Below are 17,042 nucleotides of genomic sequence, written 5' to 3' on the forward strand. Positions count from 1 at the left end.
ATGGCAACTCACTTGTGTAGGTATGCCAAGAATTCTCGACAGAAAATTGGACAAAACACAACATGGACACATCAAATATTTCCACTGAAAACAGACCCTTTTCTCCAAAGTGGGAAGCTGTGGATTTTGGGACCTCCTCAGCCAGCACCTAGGAAAACCTAGGAAACTTGCACATTTTTTAAATCTAGACACCTGGAGGAATCCAAGCTGGGGTGACTTGTATGGCTTCCACTGTTTTTTGTTAACCCAGAATCCCTTGAAAACCTCAAACCTTGACTAAGAAACACATTTTCTCACATTACTGTGATGAGAATTTATGAAATCTGCAGAGAGCCACGAACTTCCTTCCACACAGCATTCCTTTGGGTTTCCCAATAAAAATTATACCTCAGTTGTGTGGGTAGGCCTTGTGCCTGCAACAGGAAGCAGACCAAAACAGAACATAGGTACATCACGTTTTTCCACTCAAAACTGACCCTTTTTTTGCGAAGTGGAAAGCTGGGGATTTTTGGCCCTAGGTCAGCCGCACGTAGGAAAATCTAGCAAACCAGACATTTTTGAAAACTAGCCAACTAGGGTAGTCCAAGGGTGTGTGACCTGCATGGTCCTCACTAGGTAATTTTACCCAAAAGTCCTTGCACATACTAAACTTTGGTAAAAAGTACACCTTTTCCTTGCATCTCTGTGAAGGAACGCTCTGCAATCTGCTACAAATATCCTACCACCCTGGGTTTTTACATGTCCCCCAATACCAATGGTACCCCACATGTGTGCTGTGCCAAGGGACCATGACACAAAAGGCCCTAAAGCTCTACATTGATAGATAAGCAATATGGGTTTCTGCGGTATTTGGGTCCGGCTGTGGCGTCAGTCATGCAAACCTACAAACCACAGACATTTTTTAAAATTAGACAACCAGGGGACTCCAGGGTGGTGTGCCTTGCATGGATCCCACAAGGTTTTCCTACCCACAATGCCCTGCAAACCTTAAACATTGCCTGACATGACACATTTTACTTACATTTCTGTGACGGACATTTCCTGAATCTGCAAGAATTCCCAAAATTACTACCACCCAGCATGGCTCTACTTGTGCCAATAAAACGCTGCACCACTTGTGTGGCTAGGCCTAGTGCCCACAACAGGAATGGATCAAACCAAGGTCAACTGGAGCCCTTGCGAGGGGACTCCCATTAAGAGGTCAGAGACAAAAGTTTGTTTGTTTTGGGACCTGAAAAGGTTATATAGTGCACAGGATAGATCAGTTCTCTGAAGTATAACTGCATCATGTTTCTGGAGAAAAACAACAAATGGTCAGAATGAGATGTGGTACGTTGAGGTATGTGAATGTATCATTGGGAGATCATCCTGCTGCTATCAGGCATGGTTAAGATTTTGGAACAGGGAGACAAAGAGAAAAGCATAAAAGCATAATTGAGTAATTGCTATCCGGTGATGGGAAGGTAGGGAGCTGGATAGGCACTGGCTGTGCAAGTGGTGTGAAATGGTGAGATCTTTAAACTATGTTTGGAAGACCTATTTGGAGAGCCCATTTGTAGGCTGCGAGGCGGTCTGAGGGTACTGGATTTCTGCTGCCTGCAGTGTTTTGAATTTGTAGATTGCAAGGGAAATCTGTGGTACAGGATGGGGCTTTGGGTGTGAATGTTTGAGGAGGTAGTGGGAGTGAAATGCTGATTTGAAAGTATTGTCGTATAGGTCATAAAATGAAGAATTCAGGAATGGGTCATGAATAGAACATAATTGGTAGTGTTCAGGAGTGGGGTAGATTGGATCTGTAATAATGTTGGTTAAAGCACACCACTTGAAATAAAGTAATCTTCTGAAGCCATAAAAAAAAATATTTTTCTCCTGTTATGGATTTTTTAACAATATATGTGGTTTGGCCAGCCAACACCTTTCATGTCACAGGTGGTATGCAATGACAGTCTTGTATGTGGACTGTGCATATAATGCACTCTACAAAATGATGAAGAATTCTGATAAAGTATATAGGTTTTAAGTTGATGAACAGTGTTGCGTTAATATTAACAATAAACTTTTAAATTACATTGTAAAGCAAATGTATCCTTCAGGGTAGTGTGCCATGTGTCTCGTGCTTGTCGCATCCAGGGTAATAAATTCATTGAGTAACATCAGTGACTTTTTTTAGTGGATAATTGCCATCCTTGTTTTGTGTGCTGCTAAATGGAGGTTTCTGCTCATTGCATAAAATGTTCTCGAGGCTAATGGCTATGCACAAGAGGGAGATGACTCATGCAGTAACATGCTGTTTGATGAACAGTTAAAAAGGCAGTGGTCTTTACATGTTATGCTGCAGACAAATTTGGCACTCAGTACTAGCCGTGCCCCACCGAACAGCTTATGAAGAATGAAACACGTGTCTGAGGCTAAAAAAATGAAGAATTGAAGCAATTAATAGTTATCAACTTTGCTTCACTGGATGAACTGCAGCTTCACAAAAGATGGACCACATTGACCAGAATGCATTGGGAGGGCTACTGAGTCAAATATCACTTCAAACCCACAACTGACCTGAAGGCTTTTGGTGAATGCCAGTCCTGTTTTGAGTGATGTCAAATTGAGGTTTCTGTGGATTTTTTCTTGTCGGGGGTCAGTACCTCTGGCATGTTTTCCCCTTATACAAACAGACACTGCGAAACTACGCAGGTGCAGGCACATCCAAGCATATTTGTGACATTGTAGTGTTCCACAACAAATGCATTTAGTTCCATTAATCAGAGCCTGTCAACAGCCACAGTGTTAAGAGGACCTCTGAAATCTCCTGACCCATCCCTCATTTTTATGGGGGGGGTAGAGGGGGGGGGGGTAGGGGGGGGGTTGAATCTATTTATTAGTTTTGTCAAGATTTTAACAAAGTGGTGAAACAGCAAAGTCAATTACACTTACAAGGCATAAAGTATTAGTGACGGGGCATCCTTTGGAATACAAAGCATATTTGGCATCAGAAAATGCACACAGATCAAACAGCCATACTATATGTGGCTCCTTGGATTGAACATCTTGTCATAGGGGAGGAAACACAGTACGATCGTGTCGACCCTGTTGAAGGACCGGTTACATATGCTGCGAGGGGTAGGTGAGCGATTCCATTTTAATGAAATAGGACTAGTTAAACTATGAAAAAAAGCCCAGATAGTAAACTTCTCTCATGTCCCATACCTAACATGGTTAATCAGGAGAACACATGATTACACTGATTAACTGACAGGTAGAAAAATCTGGAGGAACGCATCTTGGGGGGATGTTAGATCTCTGCAAATGTCATTCGTTCTGCAAGGGATGTGATCCGTTGCCATTCCCACCCCGCCTTCCAGTTGATCCTCTGGAGTCGCAGCATCGGGGTGTACATTAGCCTGGAAGTCGATCAGGATAGTGTCCCAGTGCATGGCATAGGGTGTCTGCGCAGTCCTATACTATCTCCTCTATGTGGCGCAATGCTTTCTGCCTGACCCATGTAAGGAGAGATTTCGACCAGGCTTAAAGGGGTGGGGGTTCAGGGGATTTCCACTGATGGCTGATGGGACGTTTAGGTGTCAGTAACCCCAGATTGAGAAAACAGGAGATGGGCACACCCATAGCATGTGGAGCAGGTCTGCATCGACCAAGCGACATCGGGGGCATGCAGATATGCCCGGTGAAAGTAGTGAACGATATTGGCAGCGGTGAGGTAGGCCCTACGCATAATGTAGACTTGAATAAGGTGAAATCGAGTGTTGCGCGGAATGTATGGGCGGGGCTTTCCAATAAGACAGCCCATTCCTTGTCTGTGCAGGGGCAGACCAAGTCACCCTCGCAGCAGTGACTCCACGAACCAGTGTATTAAGTGTTGACCCGGTCCCATAACATGTAGCTACTGTATGGTGTGATGGTAGATGCTCTTGTGTCATATTGCTCCATGTGTTTGCCAATGACGTGAGTAGTGAGTTATGTAATAGAAATTGGCTGGATGGTAAGCTTGTGTCCTCTATTAGAGTCTCATAAAGAATGAGGACACTTTCTTGGTAGAGATCTCTCAAGGTATGTAGACCAGTTGCATTCCAAGTGGTTATCTCAGCTGATAAGAAGTTGCAGCCTTTAGGTGTACCTAATAGAGCTAGTGCTGGTGCATAAGGGATTACTAACTGTGTGAGACAGAGTCTCCGGTGATATCAGCGATATGTCACTCCCAGCAGCACAGTCAGGCGTTTTTGTTCAGGTGCATGGGTGAAACAGGTGAAGGATCTTGGGCACTGTCCAGGCTGGTGATGTGGCAGTGTCATCCAGGTGTACGCCAGCTACCCATTTAGCTACACACTGAAGTTGGGAGGCAAGGTATTATTGTTCTAAGTTCGGTACAGCAAGCCCTCCCTGATTCGTGGGTAAGTAGAGCTTCTGAAGCGCCACCCTGCATCACAATTTGTTCCAAATGAATTCCCTTATGTGCTTTTCAAAAGAGCGAAAGAATGGTTTGGGGAGTTAAAGGGGAAAGTTAGCACAGTAATATAAGATACGGGGGAGGACCACAATTCTATGAGAGCTATGCTTTCCACCACTGATAGACGTAACATACACCAAAAGGTCATCTGAGATCTTAGGGATGTGACGGCACGTGTAAGGTTGCCCTCAAGTAGGTCTGTTGGTGAATGAACTACTCTTGTACTCAAATACCAAAATGTATTTGGCTGCCACGGTATGTGTATGTCGTTCAGGGTGAAGTCTAGGTTTGGCAACTCAGGTGTACAGAGGAACAGACATGATTTTGCCCAGTTGAATGTTACCAGAAAGGGCAGTGAAGCGGTTGAGTGTCAGAGCAGTCATATCAAGGATGGTATGCACGTCTCTGAGATATAGCTGGGGTATAGCTCAAATCGTCGGCATAAACTGACCCCTCCTTCATAGGATTTAATTATCCATAGGCCCCAATGTTATTTTGAATATCACACCTTAGTACTATGAATACATTTGGGGTATATTGGAAACCATCAGGTTTGTTTTGTTGATCATTCATTTAAGTGCTCCCTGTGTCCTATATGTCAACCAAGGCATGTCCCAGTGGAGTAGTCTTTGTACTTGACAAGCAACCAAAGGTGGGCAAAAGCATACCTTTGGAGGGAAAAATATTTTATCTTGTGGGCCGTCTCGTTGGGTGGTTAGTAGCTCAGTCATTGCTGGCATCAAGAATATGGCCTCTTCCTACAATAGCCAGGCACTCTGATTTCCTCCCATAATTAGTTCCGTTAATAGAGTTTAACTATAAAGTTAACTGAAATGTCACAGCATTCAGATGAAGTTTCTGCCCTACAGTATGCAAACTAAGCAAGTGGTGTTGTTTTTACCTGATGAATTAAAGGGCACGGGTTAGTGCAATATGTTTACTTTAAACCGTATTTAAGTGTGGCAGTGGAAGTTCATTTCATGTAATTGTGCACCGAAATTGATCAATCTACAAGCTGCATTAACTACAGGTGACAAGCAATGTATCTGATCTTTTTTTTAACTTGCTTGCTTCACTGCACTTCACCTGTCTACTGCACTTTCTGGTGTCACATGAAGCATTGTTTGGGCATGCAACAAAAATGTGATACCTGGGTAACCTAGAACCCCTAAATGACAAACATATCACAGATACATTTTTGGTGTCTTCAGACCTACAGAACTAAATGAATGAGGGAGATACACAGACATATTGCTTTCTAGATGAACGTTGATGGTTTAAAGGTAAATATGTATGGAACTTACGCAATATGAATGTTTCCTTTTTATTTGTATTTTATGTGACTTTGTGGTAAACTTCGTTTAGAAAAATAGAAAAGTAATTCTTTATTATAAATGGATTTTGAGTATAATTTTTAGTACAACTTTCAAGGTCATGACATTTTTTCAATAATTCTTTCACAATTAAATACAGGTGTGTTTAAATAACCAAAACATAAACCACCTAATTGTGGACTTTTGATAAAAAACACAGACTATTCTTAAGTGCAGGAATGCATTTTACACACTGTAAGGGAAACATTATCCTCTATGGGTAGGCTGACCGGAGGAATACGCCAATGGGGTTCTTTCTGTTGGTACACAATGTGCGTTATTGGGTGGCACTATTCACATTTACCTCAGTCGTCTAGTATCCTTTAGTTTTCCTTCTGTTTCATCAGTTCACTGACCTTATTCAATTATCTAGTAGTGTGTCACTACCACTCAGGTAGCACGTTAGTTTGATCTTCAAATAAATAAATCTCTATCTCCTTTCGTAGGATCTTCTATGTTCTCTGACATCTTCCCTAATCACTAATCTGTGAGTTCTTACTACACTGTTGATCCTTTATTTGTATCAGACGTTTTAGGATTAAGCCGCTGTAAAAGATTTTGATTCCTTTTAAATATATAGTACGTATTTCTACGGTCCAGTATGGAAGAAGAGTCAGCAATACCAAAGGGTCGATTGGTCCGAATTTCACTGGGTTGCGTGCTACAAAATTAGCATTTGTGGTCTTTTCCATAGCACAGTGATAATTCTGTGGATCCTTGTAGTGCTCTTGGATTGCAGCGGAGATTCAGATTATCGAGGAAACCTATATTTTCCCATGCAACAGACTATTGTTTTTAAGGCTTTTGAGATGACAGTTGTGAGCCCTTCCAATAAGTGGTAGTCTTGCTTTATTATCTCTAAATTCCCTCAGGCTCAAGGTCTACCCCTCTTTGGACTGTGCCTGTTCTTCCTTAGATCTTCTTGGGGTGGTTCTGTTATTCCACAAGCCATCTGAGGGCCTTCCCGTACAACTGTCTGGCCTACATGTTTCATATTCATGTTTCACAAACCTACCTTACAGGCATCTTGTCATCTTCTTTCCAGCCTGGAGGTCTCTTCTACTTTTTTCTGCATAGGGATCTCTCGCTGATTTTGTTTCCATCCTTTGGGATTCTTTTTAGCTTTCCTCAAGTCCAGTGTCTTGTCTAGCCTGCCCACCCGGTGTAGGTCGACTCCACTTCTTATTTTCTGGCATATGGTGCTCTTCACTGTGGTCCTGATTCCTCATCCAGTACAGGATGCCTGATGTTTACTAGATGTTTACATTTCCCTCTCTCTCATGATACCATACTACCATGACATTTACAATGAGCTTTCCAAATCCCCTGTGACTGTTTGTTGGAGTTGTTGCTGGATCGGCTTCAGGGGCTGGGGATAAAGAGAAGATGGAACACTGACTCAAAAATACCATTACAATGTGATGGAACACCTTACAATGAATATTACTTATTTTGGACAACCATAGGATATAGAATATAGAAATGAAAAATGTTAAATTTTGGCATTTTAAGAAAAAAACAATGTGACATTTTTTGGAACAACATCAAACCTTTGATGTCATTTGTGATTTTTGGATTTCTGTTGTATGGCAAAAAAGTAATAATAAATTTGGCTTGTTACTTTATAAATTACTAAGGTTTTTAACAGTCAACAAGATAAATCCAATGTTTAAGGAGTGACCCCTTTCAATAGTTAACATTTTATTTTATTTTATTCTAATGAGTTCCCTGCTGCCTCACCTGTTCTTTGACAAATTACTGCAACAATGCGTACATGAGAAAGAGATCCAGTTTATCACTTGGTAACTAGACAATTAAAGCGAGTCACTAAATAATTGTGTACATTTTGCATATGATTGTAATATCCAACTCTTGGTGAAATCTGTTCTGTCAGCACATTCTTAAAATAATTTAAGTGAAAATTCAATATGTATTATAAGAGAAAGTGTTTCAAGAAGATCTAACCATCCTAGATTGTTCGATGATTAATATGCTAGCAATACAAACCATCAGTTTAGGAGTGCAAGAACACAACATAAAGAAGTAATCCAAGCACTGGTCTTACCTGGAATAAACTGTGGTGAATGCTGTCCTCTCTGGTATCACTCACATTCATCCTGCTGCTTGCAAAGCCTGCCTTCTTACAGCTGCCAGACTAATCTGTAGGGTTGGCACTCGGTTCACATTACCCTAGTCCTGCACTCTCTAAGCTGTTTTTTTAAAGGTAGATAATCTACAAATTGACATGTAGAGTTGATAAACATATACATTCTGACAACTCCCACTATCTGGCTCAGAAACTGAAGTTATCTTTGGGCACTTAATATCTCAGGAAATCTGACAAAACAAAAAAATACACCTCCAGCCAACCTTTATCTGGATACATGCCTTAGAACTGGAACTCTCTCCCTCCTGCCATTCATACAATCTCCTTACTGCCTCTCTTCATAAAGGAAATAAGAACACATTTTTAACATCTGTCTTCCACTTTTGTACACTAGCCTTATGCCTGATGTCAACTACTCTACATCTTCTATCTCCTTCTCACATCCGGGATTGGCTGTTTACTCCCATTCACCTGTTTTTTTTTATTGTGATGTGCACTTTTCGAATTTCTTTTTCCTCTGGAACTATTCCTGTCATCACTCTACTTGTCACTTTACTGCCCACTATTACTATATGTTTTTGCCATTTTGCTTCATTGGTCTTTTGCATTGTTTTTCTGCCCCCTTGCTCACACTTGATCTAGTCACTATCTTTGTTTTTTGCCTTCTCATTATTTTTGCCATCCTAACCTTTTCTATTTAATGTGCTCTGATGCTCTTAGGTCTTGTACACACCATCTAAGCTTAAATAGGAAAAGGCACTCATGCCTGTAGTGCTTCAGACCCACACCAGGTAAAGTAATATGTAGTGTAGTACAGCAACAGATTAGAGATAACGTTTGATCATGTAAAACTTTAATCCATATGAGAAATATAGGGTAATGTGATCCCTTGATCTCATTTTGAATAATTGTTATTAAGATAAATATTTTGAGTTTTGAAAACAGGTATCTTCAATGCATTTGTGAAATGTGTTGATGTTATGGCAGTTGTAACTACATTGGTGAAGTGAGATGGATGCATGTGTGCCATCTGTGGACTTGACCTTTACGTGGTGGCAGTGCTAGGTTAAGAACATGAATTTGTTTTCTTGTGAAGCATACAACTAATTAATTTCTAAACATAAGTAACAAAATGTTTTAGCCACTCATATTTAATTTTGCAGAAAGTCACATGTTACAATGAAGGGTTGTATTAAAGAAGGCTAACATTTCTTATATTAATTTCTCTGCAGGACCTGCAATACCTGTTGGAGTAGATGTACAGGTTGAAAGCTTGGACACAATATCTGAAGTTGATATGGTAGGTACTTTTTGTTAACTGACTTGTAGGCATTTAAGTTATTTGGATGCACCACTGGAAATGTATGTGTCCTATTCATTTTTTTAATGCAGATATGGTGGCCATTCTTTTACTAGTGCTAGATCTAATGATCAACCACTTGTATGGTATCAAACTTTAACACACTTAGGGCCAGATGCATCAAAGGGATTTACCCATTCAGTGTCTATGGAAAAATGTGTTTGTACATATAGCCCCTACATTTTTTATCTTGGTACAAACCGACAATGTTGTTTTTGTTTCGCTAGCATAGATGCTTACAATGGTGGCTGCATTCATTCCCGCCCATCAATGCCAGAACACGTTGCATCATGATTGCTCCGATAGAGGGTACCTCTATCCTGTCTGTAGCACGCAGTGAAGTAAGAGGTAAAACAAGAGTAAATAGTTGCTTCACATAGGTAGAGATAGTGGAAAATTGTGCCACAAAAAACTACATTCAGTAATAAATAAGTGAGCCCACCACAGGAGGATCCTAGTCTACCGTGGAAATGTATCTCCAATTGCAGAAACATTTGAATGAGGCAGGGTCCTGGACAAAAGGGAATGGGAAGAGAAGCAGCAGCCAGTCTTTTTAAGTAGAACTGGACAACTGCTGGAATATCTTGGAAACATCTTGGTGTTCCATCACATTGTAATGGTATTTTTGAGTCAGTGTTCCATCTTCTCTTTATCCCCAGCCCCTGAAGCCGATCCAGCAACAACTCCAACAAACAGTCACAGGGGATTTGGAAAGCTCATTGTAAATGTCATGGTAGTACGGTATCATGAGAGAGAGGGAAATGTAAACATCTAGTAAACATCAGGCATCCTGTACTGGATGAGGAATCAGGACCACAGTGAAGAGCACCATATGCCAGAAAATAAGAAGTGGAGTCAACCTACACCGGGTGGGCAGGCTAGACAAGACACTGGACTTGAGGAACGCTAAAAAGAATCCCAAAGGATGGAAACAAAATCAGCGAGAGATCCCTATGCAGAAACTCTAAGTACTGCAATTGTCTTGAAGGTTGAATATGTAAACACGTTTATGTTCTCACTAACCTTTGCGCTATTCTGTGGTATAAATAGCTTTTCTAACAAAAAATTATCTGACATTTAACTAAACATTTTTCAAACCAGCATGGACATTCTAATTCAGTTCACTAGTTAATTTTAAGCTCCACCTTCATTATTACTTCATTCCTGAAAAATCTTTTTACACAGAAATATAACGCCAATGGCATAGTTAGATACTTGACTATTAAGCTGATGTAGTCACAATAGAACGAATGCTGGATACAGAAATTTGGTTCATTAGCTTTCACAAAAAAAGTGAGTTGAGACGTAAACGTAGTATCTTATAATTTACTGTCCCTACATTCCAAAGATTTGCCAAACCAACATTGTAACTCTACTGAACTCAATGTGTTTGAACGCTGAATAACTGTAACTACACATTTACACAGAGTATAAACAAAAACTCTCCTGCCACTTGACCTCAAAAGGCAAACTCAAAAATCTCCTGCTGCTGAATCTGCACATGTGCACACAAGCATTGGCACTGATGCTGAGAAGAGACCGGAAAGCGTTTCCTTCACGTTTCCAATACTGTTTAAGCAACACGTGTACTGCATCTTTCTGAAGAGTAGACCGTGATTTCAATCAAAATTCAAAGATGGCGCCTAAGCATGCGCACTAATCCCTGTGCACAACTCAGTCAGGCACTGACATTGTTACGTCGTCTGAAGGCCATTTCTAAAGTGAGGCATCTATACCACTCTCCTGTTGGGAATCTTTAATTAAAGAAATTGTCTGTTTGAGCAAGGGTCTCAATTAAAACAAGCATTTGCAATTCAATCTGTCTCGCATTTGTGAAAGTTAGAGCTATTGGCGTTGCAAATGACAATCTTTTTAACTTCTGTTTTTTTTTGTTTGGAGAGGAGTGATTATTTAGAAAACGAGAGTTAGAGCTATTGACGTTGTAAATGTAAATATGTTTTACTTATGTGTTGTGGAGTGGATGTATGTGGTGTGTAGTGAATTATGTGTTACCATCCTGATAATATGAGCATTAAAAAACGCAGAGCTGCAGTTAGGATGGATAGGTTGGTGGAATGATAGATGTTTCTATGAATGCTTAAAAGGATGGATACCGTTATGAGTACAAGGATGGATGTCTGGATTATTGGGTGAATGACAACATGATAGTTACAGATGGGTGGTATAGAAACAGAAAGGTGGATACATAGGGAAAATATTCATAAAAAGACATGTTACTACTTTATTGGACGTTTGGTCAGAACTGCAAACATTTCATATTACAAATCTTGAGCCCTAACTGCGCATTTAACTGTATGAATATTTTTTATTGAAATGTTTGTGTATTGCTTTTGTAAACCCACAGGGACAGTAATAAGAGAGAAGGTCATATTTTTTGTTGTTGTTGTTGGTGCACGGGCGATTAAGTGATTTGGCCAAAATTACAGGATGCTTAGCCGATGCTGAGAGATCCCCAGTTCCAAAGTCGGCAGCTCAGGTGTAACGTTACATCAATCAGCACTATCAGTCCAAGGCTTAGGAGAGGGGCAGTCTAGGGTGGAGTAGGAGGGGCAGCAAAGGATGGCCAAGGGACAATGCAGTATGCAAATGGAAGCAGAAGCAGCAGAAAGCAGCAGTGCACAGTGGAATGCAGTGCAAGGGGGACCCGGTGCAGGGTGCAAGCTAAGAGCAGCACAGAGAGCAAAACTTTATTACATACTAAGACATGCAAACAGCAAGTAGCAGTGTGTTAAACAGGCCTCCAAGTAAAGACACTAGTAGCCAAATTTGAAAGTAAAAAGCAACAGCAATACAACAGCACCTGCTGTTTTGTGGCGTGTGTTCCCTTTGATAGGAAACCAGATACAAAGTTACTGTAGCAATTCCATACCATTTCAGAAGTCAGTACACAAAAAGTTAATTTTAAATTAAAATGTAAAGTAAAAAGACATGAAGTATATGCTGCAGACAAGTTAAATCTAGTGAAAACACATCGAATTTCCTGCGTGCAGTTCATTATGTGTCCAAACACCCATTTGGAAGCAAGTAGCACGTATACTCCATTTGCCTGCTGTTCAATAAATATCAAAGGGTGGGCTGCCAACTATCAGGGTCGCACTGCAATGGAGAATATGCTCGGGTACCAAAATAAAAGTGACCCCCTATTAGTGAATCAAATAGTTGAAAAAGTGAGTCACGTTTAAAAATCGGGGGAACTTTTAAATTATAAATTCAGGAGCTTAAAACAAGAAAGGAAGAAATGAAACACTGTTTAAAACAAGAATAATCTCTCACATACACACAAACTCCTTAATGCAACAGTGGATGTGGAGTGGTGCACAAAGTAAACATATACCATCAGAATTTCCATTAGCTGGCCCCATAAATGTCTTCTATTCCTCATCCGTGCCGTCTCCACCTGAAAAAAACGTGCAGACAGGACATTCCATTATTTCATGAGTTTTTACTGTCTACAGTGATTATCCAACCTACAATCCTAATTTTACATTTGTGCACAAATATTCAAAGCCATATCAGGAGCCCCGGTGGCCACCATATAGAAATCGTTACATCTGTGTTAGAGAGGGTGTAAACAGAATATGCACATTTAATTTTTCTTTGCCAGTTTTGTTAATGTGCTATTGCTGCATGCCTAAAACAGTTCCGGGTGGATGATCAACTTTCTGTTGGCTACGTGGGTGCAAAGAAGGGTTGGGCTATACACAAACGCACCATTTCTACATGGGTTGTGTTGTGTATTAAGGCTTGTTACTCTCTAGCTAAAAAGGAGCCTCCAGTGGGCTACACGCTCACTCACCAGGGCGACGACAGCCACTACTGCCTTGGGAAGAGGATTGCCTCTGAATGACATCTGTCAGGCGGCCACGTGGGCATCGCTGCACACGTTCACCAAACACTACTGCCTGGACAGCCAAGTCCGGATAGACAGCTTCTTTGGCCGTTCTGTTCTCCAGGACTTTCTGGTGTGATCTTGGTTGCAGACCCACCACCGGGGTTGGTATTTCTGAGGTATCTATTCTAAGGTGAGGAATCTATAACTAACGTGTTTCTTTCAGAAACACAAGTTACTTACCTTTGGTAACAATATATCTGTAAGAAACATTAGTTAGTTATAGATCCCTTACCTCCCCACCCATCCTCATCGTTCTGCGAACTGATTTCTGTAGTTAAGGTCATCCTTTCAGGGCCCTAGTTTTGAACACCAATTGTTAGTGTCTTGCATGACTCTGCATTTCTGGCGCGGAAAGTCGCGTACAGAGTTGGTGTCTGTGTGCGAGGGCGGCATCTGGGTGGCTGCCGCGACGTTATCCCGGCAACCACGATGCCGACGTCGAGTGTGGTGTCGACCAACGCCACCTTCTGACGCACGGAGGTGCTGCTGACAGAAAGCTTTCCGGATCCAGTCTGACGCCTGGGGGAAATTCTAGGTTAAGGAAATTATAACTAACTAATGTTTCTTACAGATATATCGTTACTGAAGGTAAGTAACTTGTGCATCAGTAAACCAGCAATGAAATCAAAAGTAATGGGTCGTGCAGCAGGGGGTCTGGCCCTGTATGTTTGAGCACACTTAAACATCAGATTAGAAGAAGTAAAAATTGATAATCCTAACGTACAGGTGGTATGGGTGTGGACCAACCATCGAGGTAACGCAGCTCATAAGCTGATTAAAAATGTGTATATCCATCCTCTGTCAATGAAGAAAAAAGAAACAATCAACATTATTTTAAGGTTTATAACATCACAATGTACATTTAACCCAGAACCTCTGATCCTCTTGTCAGGAGATTTTAATGTACACTTACTGCAAGCAATGCCTAGGGCTGAAATAATGAAAATAAATGACCATATCTGGCAAAGTCCTCCTTTCCAAGCTTTCAAACAACGACCAGATTTAAGGGGAAAGCAATTGGCGAGTAACTTGGAGCAATTGGGTCTATGAGTACTGAATGGTAGGGTGCTCCCCCAAAAAATTAAATTATTCTCCTCTCTCCAAAAAACAATCGGCTCCCCATCCAAGGCTGGCTCACCGATCTCAATGCCCTCAATTGTTCGCTCTCCTTATCTGACTGGGTAAAATCCCTAGGTTTCACTCTTGACAAAAACCTGGCTCTTTAGGACCTCATAAAAACTTGGCTAAAGGAGCAGTTTTCTCTCTCTGACACTTTAAGAAAATCAAACCCTTCATTCCTTTAGATGACTTCAAATGGGTTTTCCAATCACTAGCTGTTGGACTTGGCCCTTTTTGCAGGGTCATCCCTGAACTTTTTGCCTTCCTCCTGTATTTTGTCTGACCTGTTTTTGTTGGTTTTATGACTCTGGGCACTTTACCACTGTTGATCAGTGCTAAATTGCATATGCTCTCCCTATCGTAAATTGATGTATGAATTTGTGATTCCATGATTGGCTGGTTTGGTTTACCTGTCAGACCCTAGTACAGTGCACCAGGAGTGCCCAGGGCTTGTAAACCAATTGCTGCTGGAGGGCTTGCAGCACTGGTTGTGCCACCCACAGAAGCAGCCTGTAAAAATGTGTCTTAAGCTCTGGCATTGCAGAGCCTCTGTGCAGTCTGGTACTGCCATGTTGACTGAGCACGTGCACCCACTTGCCAATCCCTAAACCTCCCCTTTTCTTCATATCAGACACCCCTATGGTAATCCCAAGGGCAGGGTGCATTGTAAGTATAAGGTAGGACAAGTCCTGGTGTGTGTGGCATGTCCTAGTAGTGAATTACAGCCATTTTCGTTTTTCACTATTGCAAGGCTACCTGTTCTCCATAAACCAGAATAGGCAGTTAGATTATTACATTTTATAATCCTAACTGACTCAGGGAACACTGTAGAAATTCGAGTTTAGTATGCCTGAACTCAGAATGATAAAATACATATTTTAGTGAAGTTGATTTTAACATTCTGTGTTTGAAAATACCACTTTTAGAAAGTAGGTATTTTCTTGTCTAACTATCCAAGCCTGCCTCTGCTAGGTTGTGTATTCCTTGTCTGGAGTTTGAGTGACAGGCCTGAGGCATTCCAGAAGACACAATGAGTAAGCCCAGTGGTGAATAGAGAGATCTGCATCTAGATGGGAGGGAGGAGTTGCACCTGGGACTTGAATAGGGCTGTGCCTTCCCTCCACAATGCTGCTCAGCCTCCTGTGGGGCGTCTGATATTTCTGCTCTGCATTGTGAAAGGAAAGAAGGAGTCATGTAAACAGAGTGCTCCAGAACTGATTTGGACTAGGCAAAGGCCCCTCTGCCCTCAGAGGACAAATGATTTTGGGGTATAAGTATTGGGACCCTGACCCCAAGAATTTAGATCACTTTTGGACAAACAAGAGGAAGCCTTTGCTGAGGAGAGGAACCTGAAGAAACTGAGGAGAGACTATCCCTAAGCTGAAGTGCTGCTTGGGGGATTGGCCTGCAGTGGTTGCCTGACTGCCAAAGAAAGGAGAAAGGACTTTGTGTGCACTTTATTCAACTTGTGAAGGATCTCCATGGGCTTGAGAAAAGAGCGTGCCTCCTGCTGAAGTCTCAGGGACAACAGACTTCAATCCCCAGCCCTCCAGAGTTCCTTGGAAGTGCCTGCTGCTGTTTTGGGCCTTCTGAGGGACTGCATGTCACAAGGAGCTGAAAGCGTCTAGCAACAAAGAAGCATGTTGCCATCGCTGCTGCTGCAGTCGCATCTTGGATGTCGCCGCTGTAGCTGTCGTATTGCACGACATTGAGAGAAGCATCTCGCAACGAAGGAGAAGTGTGTCGCCGTCGCTGCTGCTGCTGTTGCATCTTGGATGTCGCTGCTGTAGCTGTCGTATTGCACAGCATCGAGAGAAGCGTCTTGCAACGAAGGAGAAGCGTGTCGCTGCTGCTGACGTCGCATCTTGGATGTCGCTGCTGTAGCTGTCGTATTGCACCGCATCAAGAGAAGCGCCTTGCATCTACAGAGAAGCGTGCCGCCGTCGGAGCTGCTGTTGTCGAATCACGGAACAAGGGTGTCGCTGCTGCAGTTGTCCCATTGCGCAAAAGCATCTAACTACGTCAGAGAAGAGTGTCGCCGCCAAAGCTGACGCATCGAGTCGAGACTTCTCGCATCATCGGAGAAGCGTACCGCAACAAGAAGACAACGTCTTTATTTCTTTGCACCAACATTTCAACGCATCAGCATCTTGCATTGCCCTGCGTGTCGCATCTAAAGGTACATTGACTCAAAGTGTCACATTTTAAAGTCTAAAGAGAACTAAGCTAAACCTACCATTTTAAGTACAGTGGTGTGGATGTTTGTCGTTTGTAGTCTTGTGTTAAATCTATATAAAGAATACTTATTTTTAATATACAACTGTGTGGTGTCCATCTGAAGTGTTGTCACTTGATTACTGTATGTGGTCACAAATGTTTTACACACTGCCTCTGAGATAAGCCTGTCTGCTCATGCCAAGCTACCAAGGTGGTGAGCAGGGATTATTTGAGGAGTGTACCCCTTTACCCTGACTAGAGGCAAGGGTCCCTATTTGTCACAAGTACCTACCTGTGCCAACTAGAGACCCCCAAATCTAACACTAGTCCTATCTTAACATGACTATGACAACGCTATCCTCACAGAAACCCCCAAAGTACACCTAGCCCCTCTTAGTGCTGTGCTTAACCTGGTGGCCAGACTCATCACTGACTGTAAACGATTTGACCACATCTCCCCAGTCCTCAAAGCCCTAAATTGGCTACCCATTGATGGA

At 41.9% G+C, this 17,042-nt stretch overlaps 1 protein-coding gene across 1 annotated transcript in view; it reads left to right on the top strand.

The window, feature by feature from the left end:
* Window positions 1-17,042, top strand: part of GABRR2 (gamma-aminobutyric acid type A receptor subunit rho2) — a 441,060-nt gene that overhangs the window by 208,368 nt on the left and 215,650 nt on the right. The window contains exon 3 of the mRNA XM_086926659.1: window positions 9,169-9,236. Within this exon, the coding sequence (XP_086782785.1) occupies window positions 9,169-9,236 (68 nt within the window). The remainder of the gene's footprint in view (window positions 1-9,168; window positions 9,237-17,042) is intronic.

This window comes from Lissotriton vulgaris, chromosome 6, assembly GCF_964263255.1.
Source record: "Lissotriton vulgaris chromosome 6, aLisVul1.2, whole genome shotgun sequence".
In the NCBI taxonomy this organism is placed as follows: Eukaryota; Metazoa; Chordata; class Amphibia; order Caudata; family Salamandridae; genus Lissotriton; species Lissotriton vulgaris.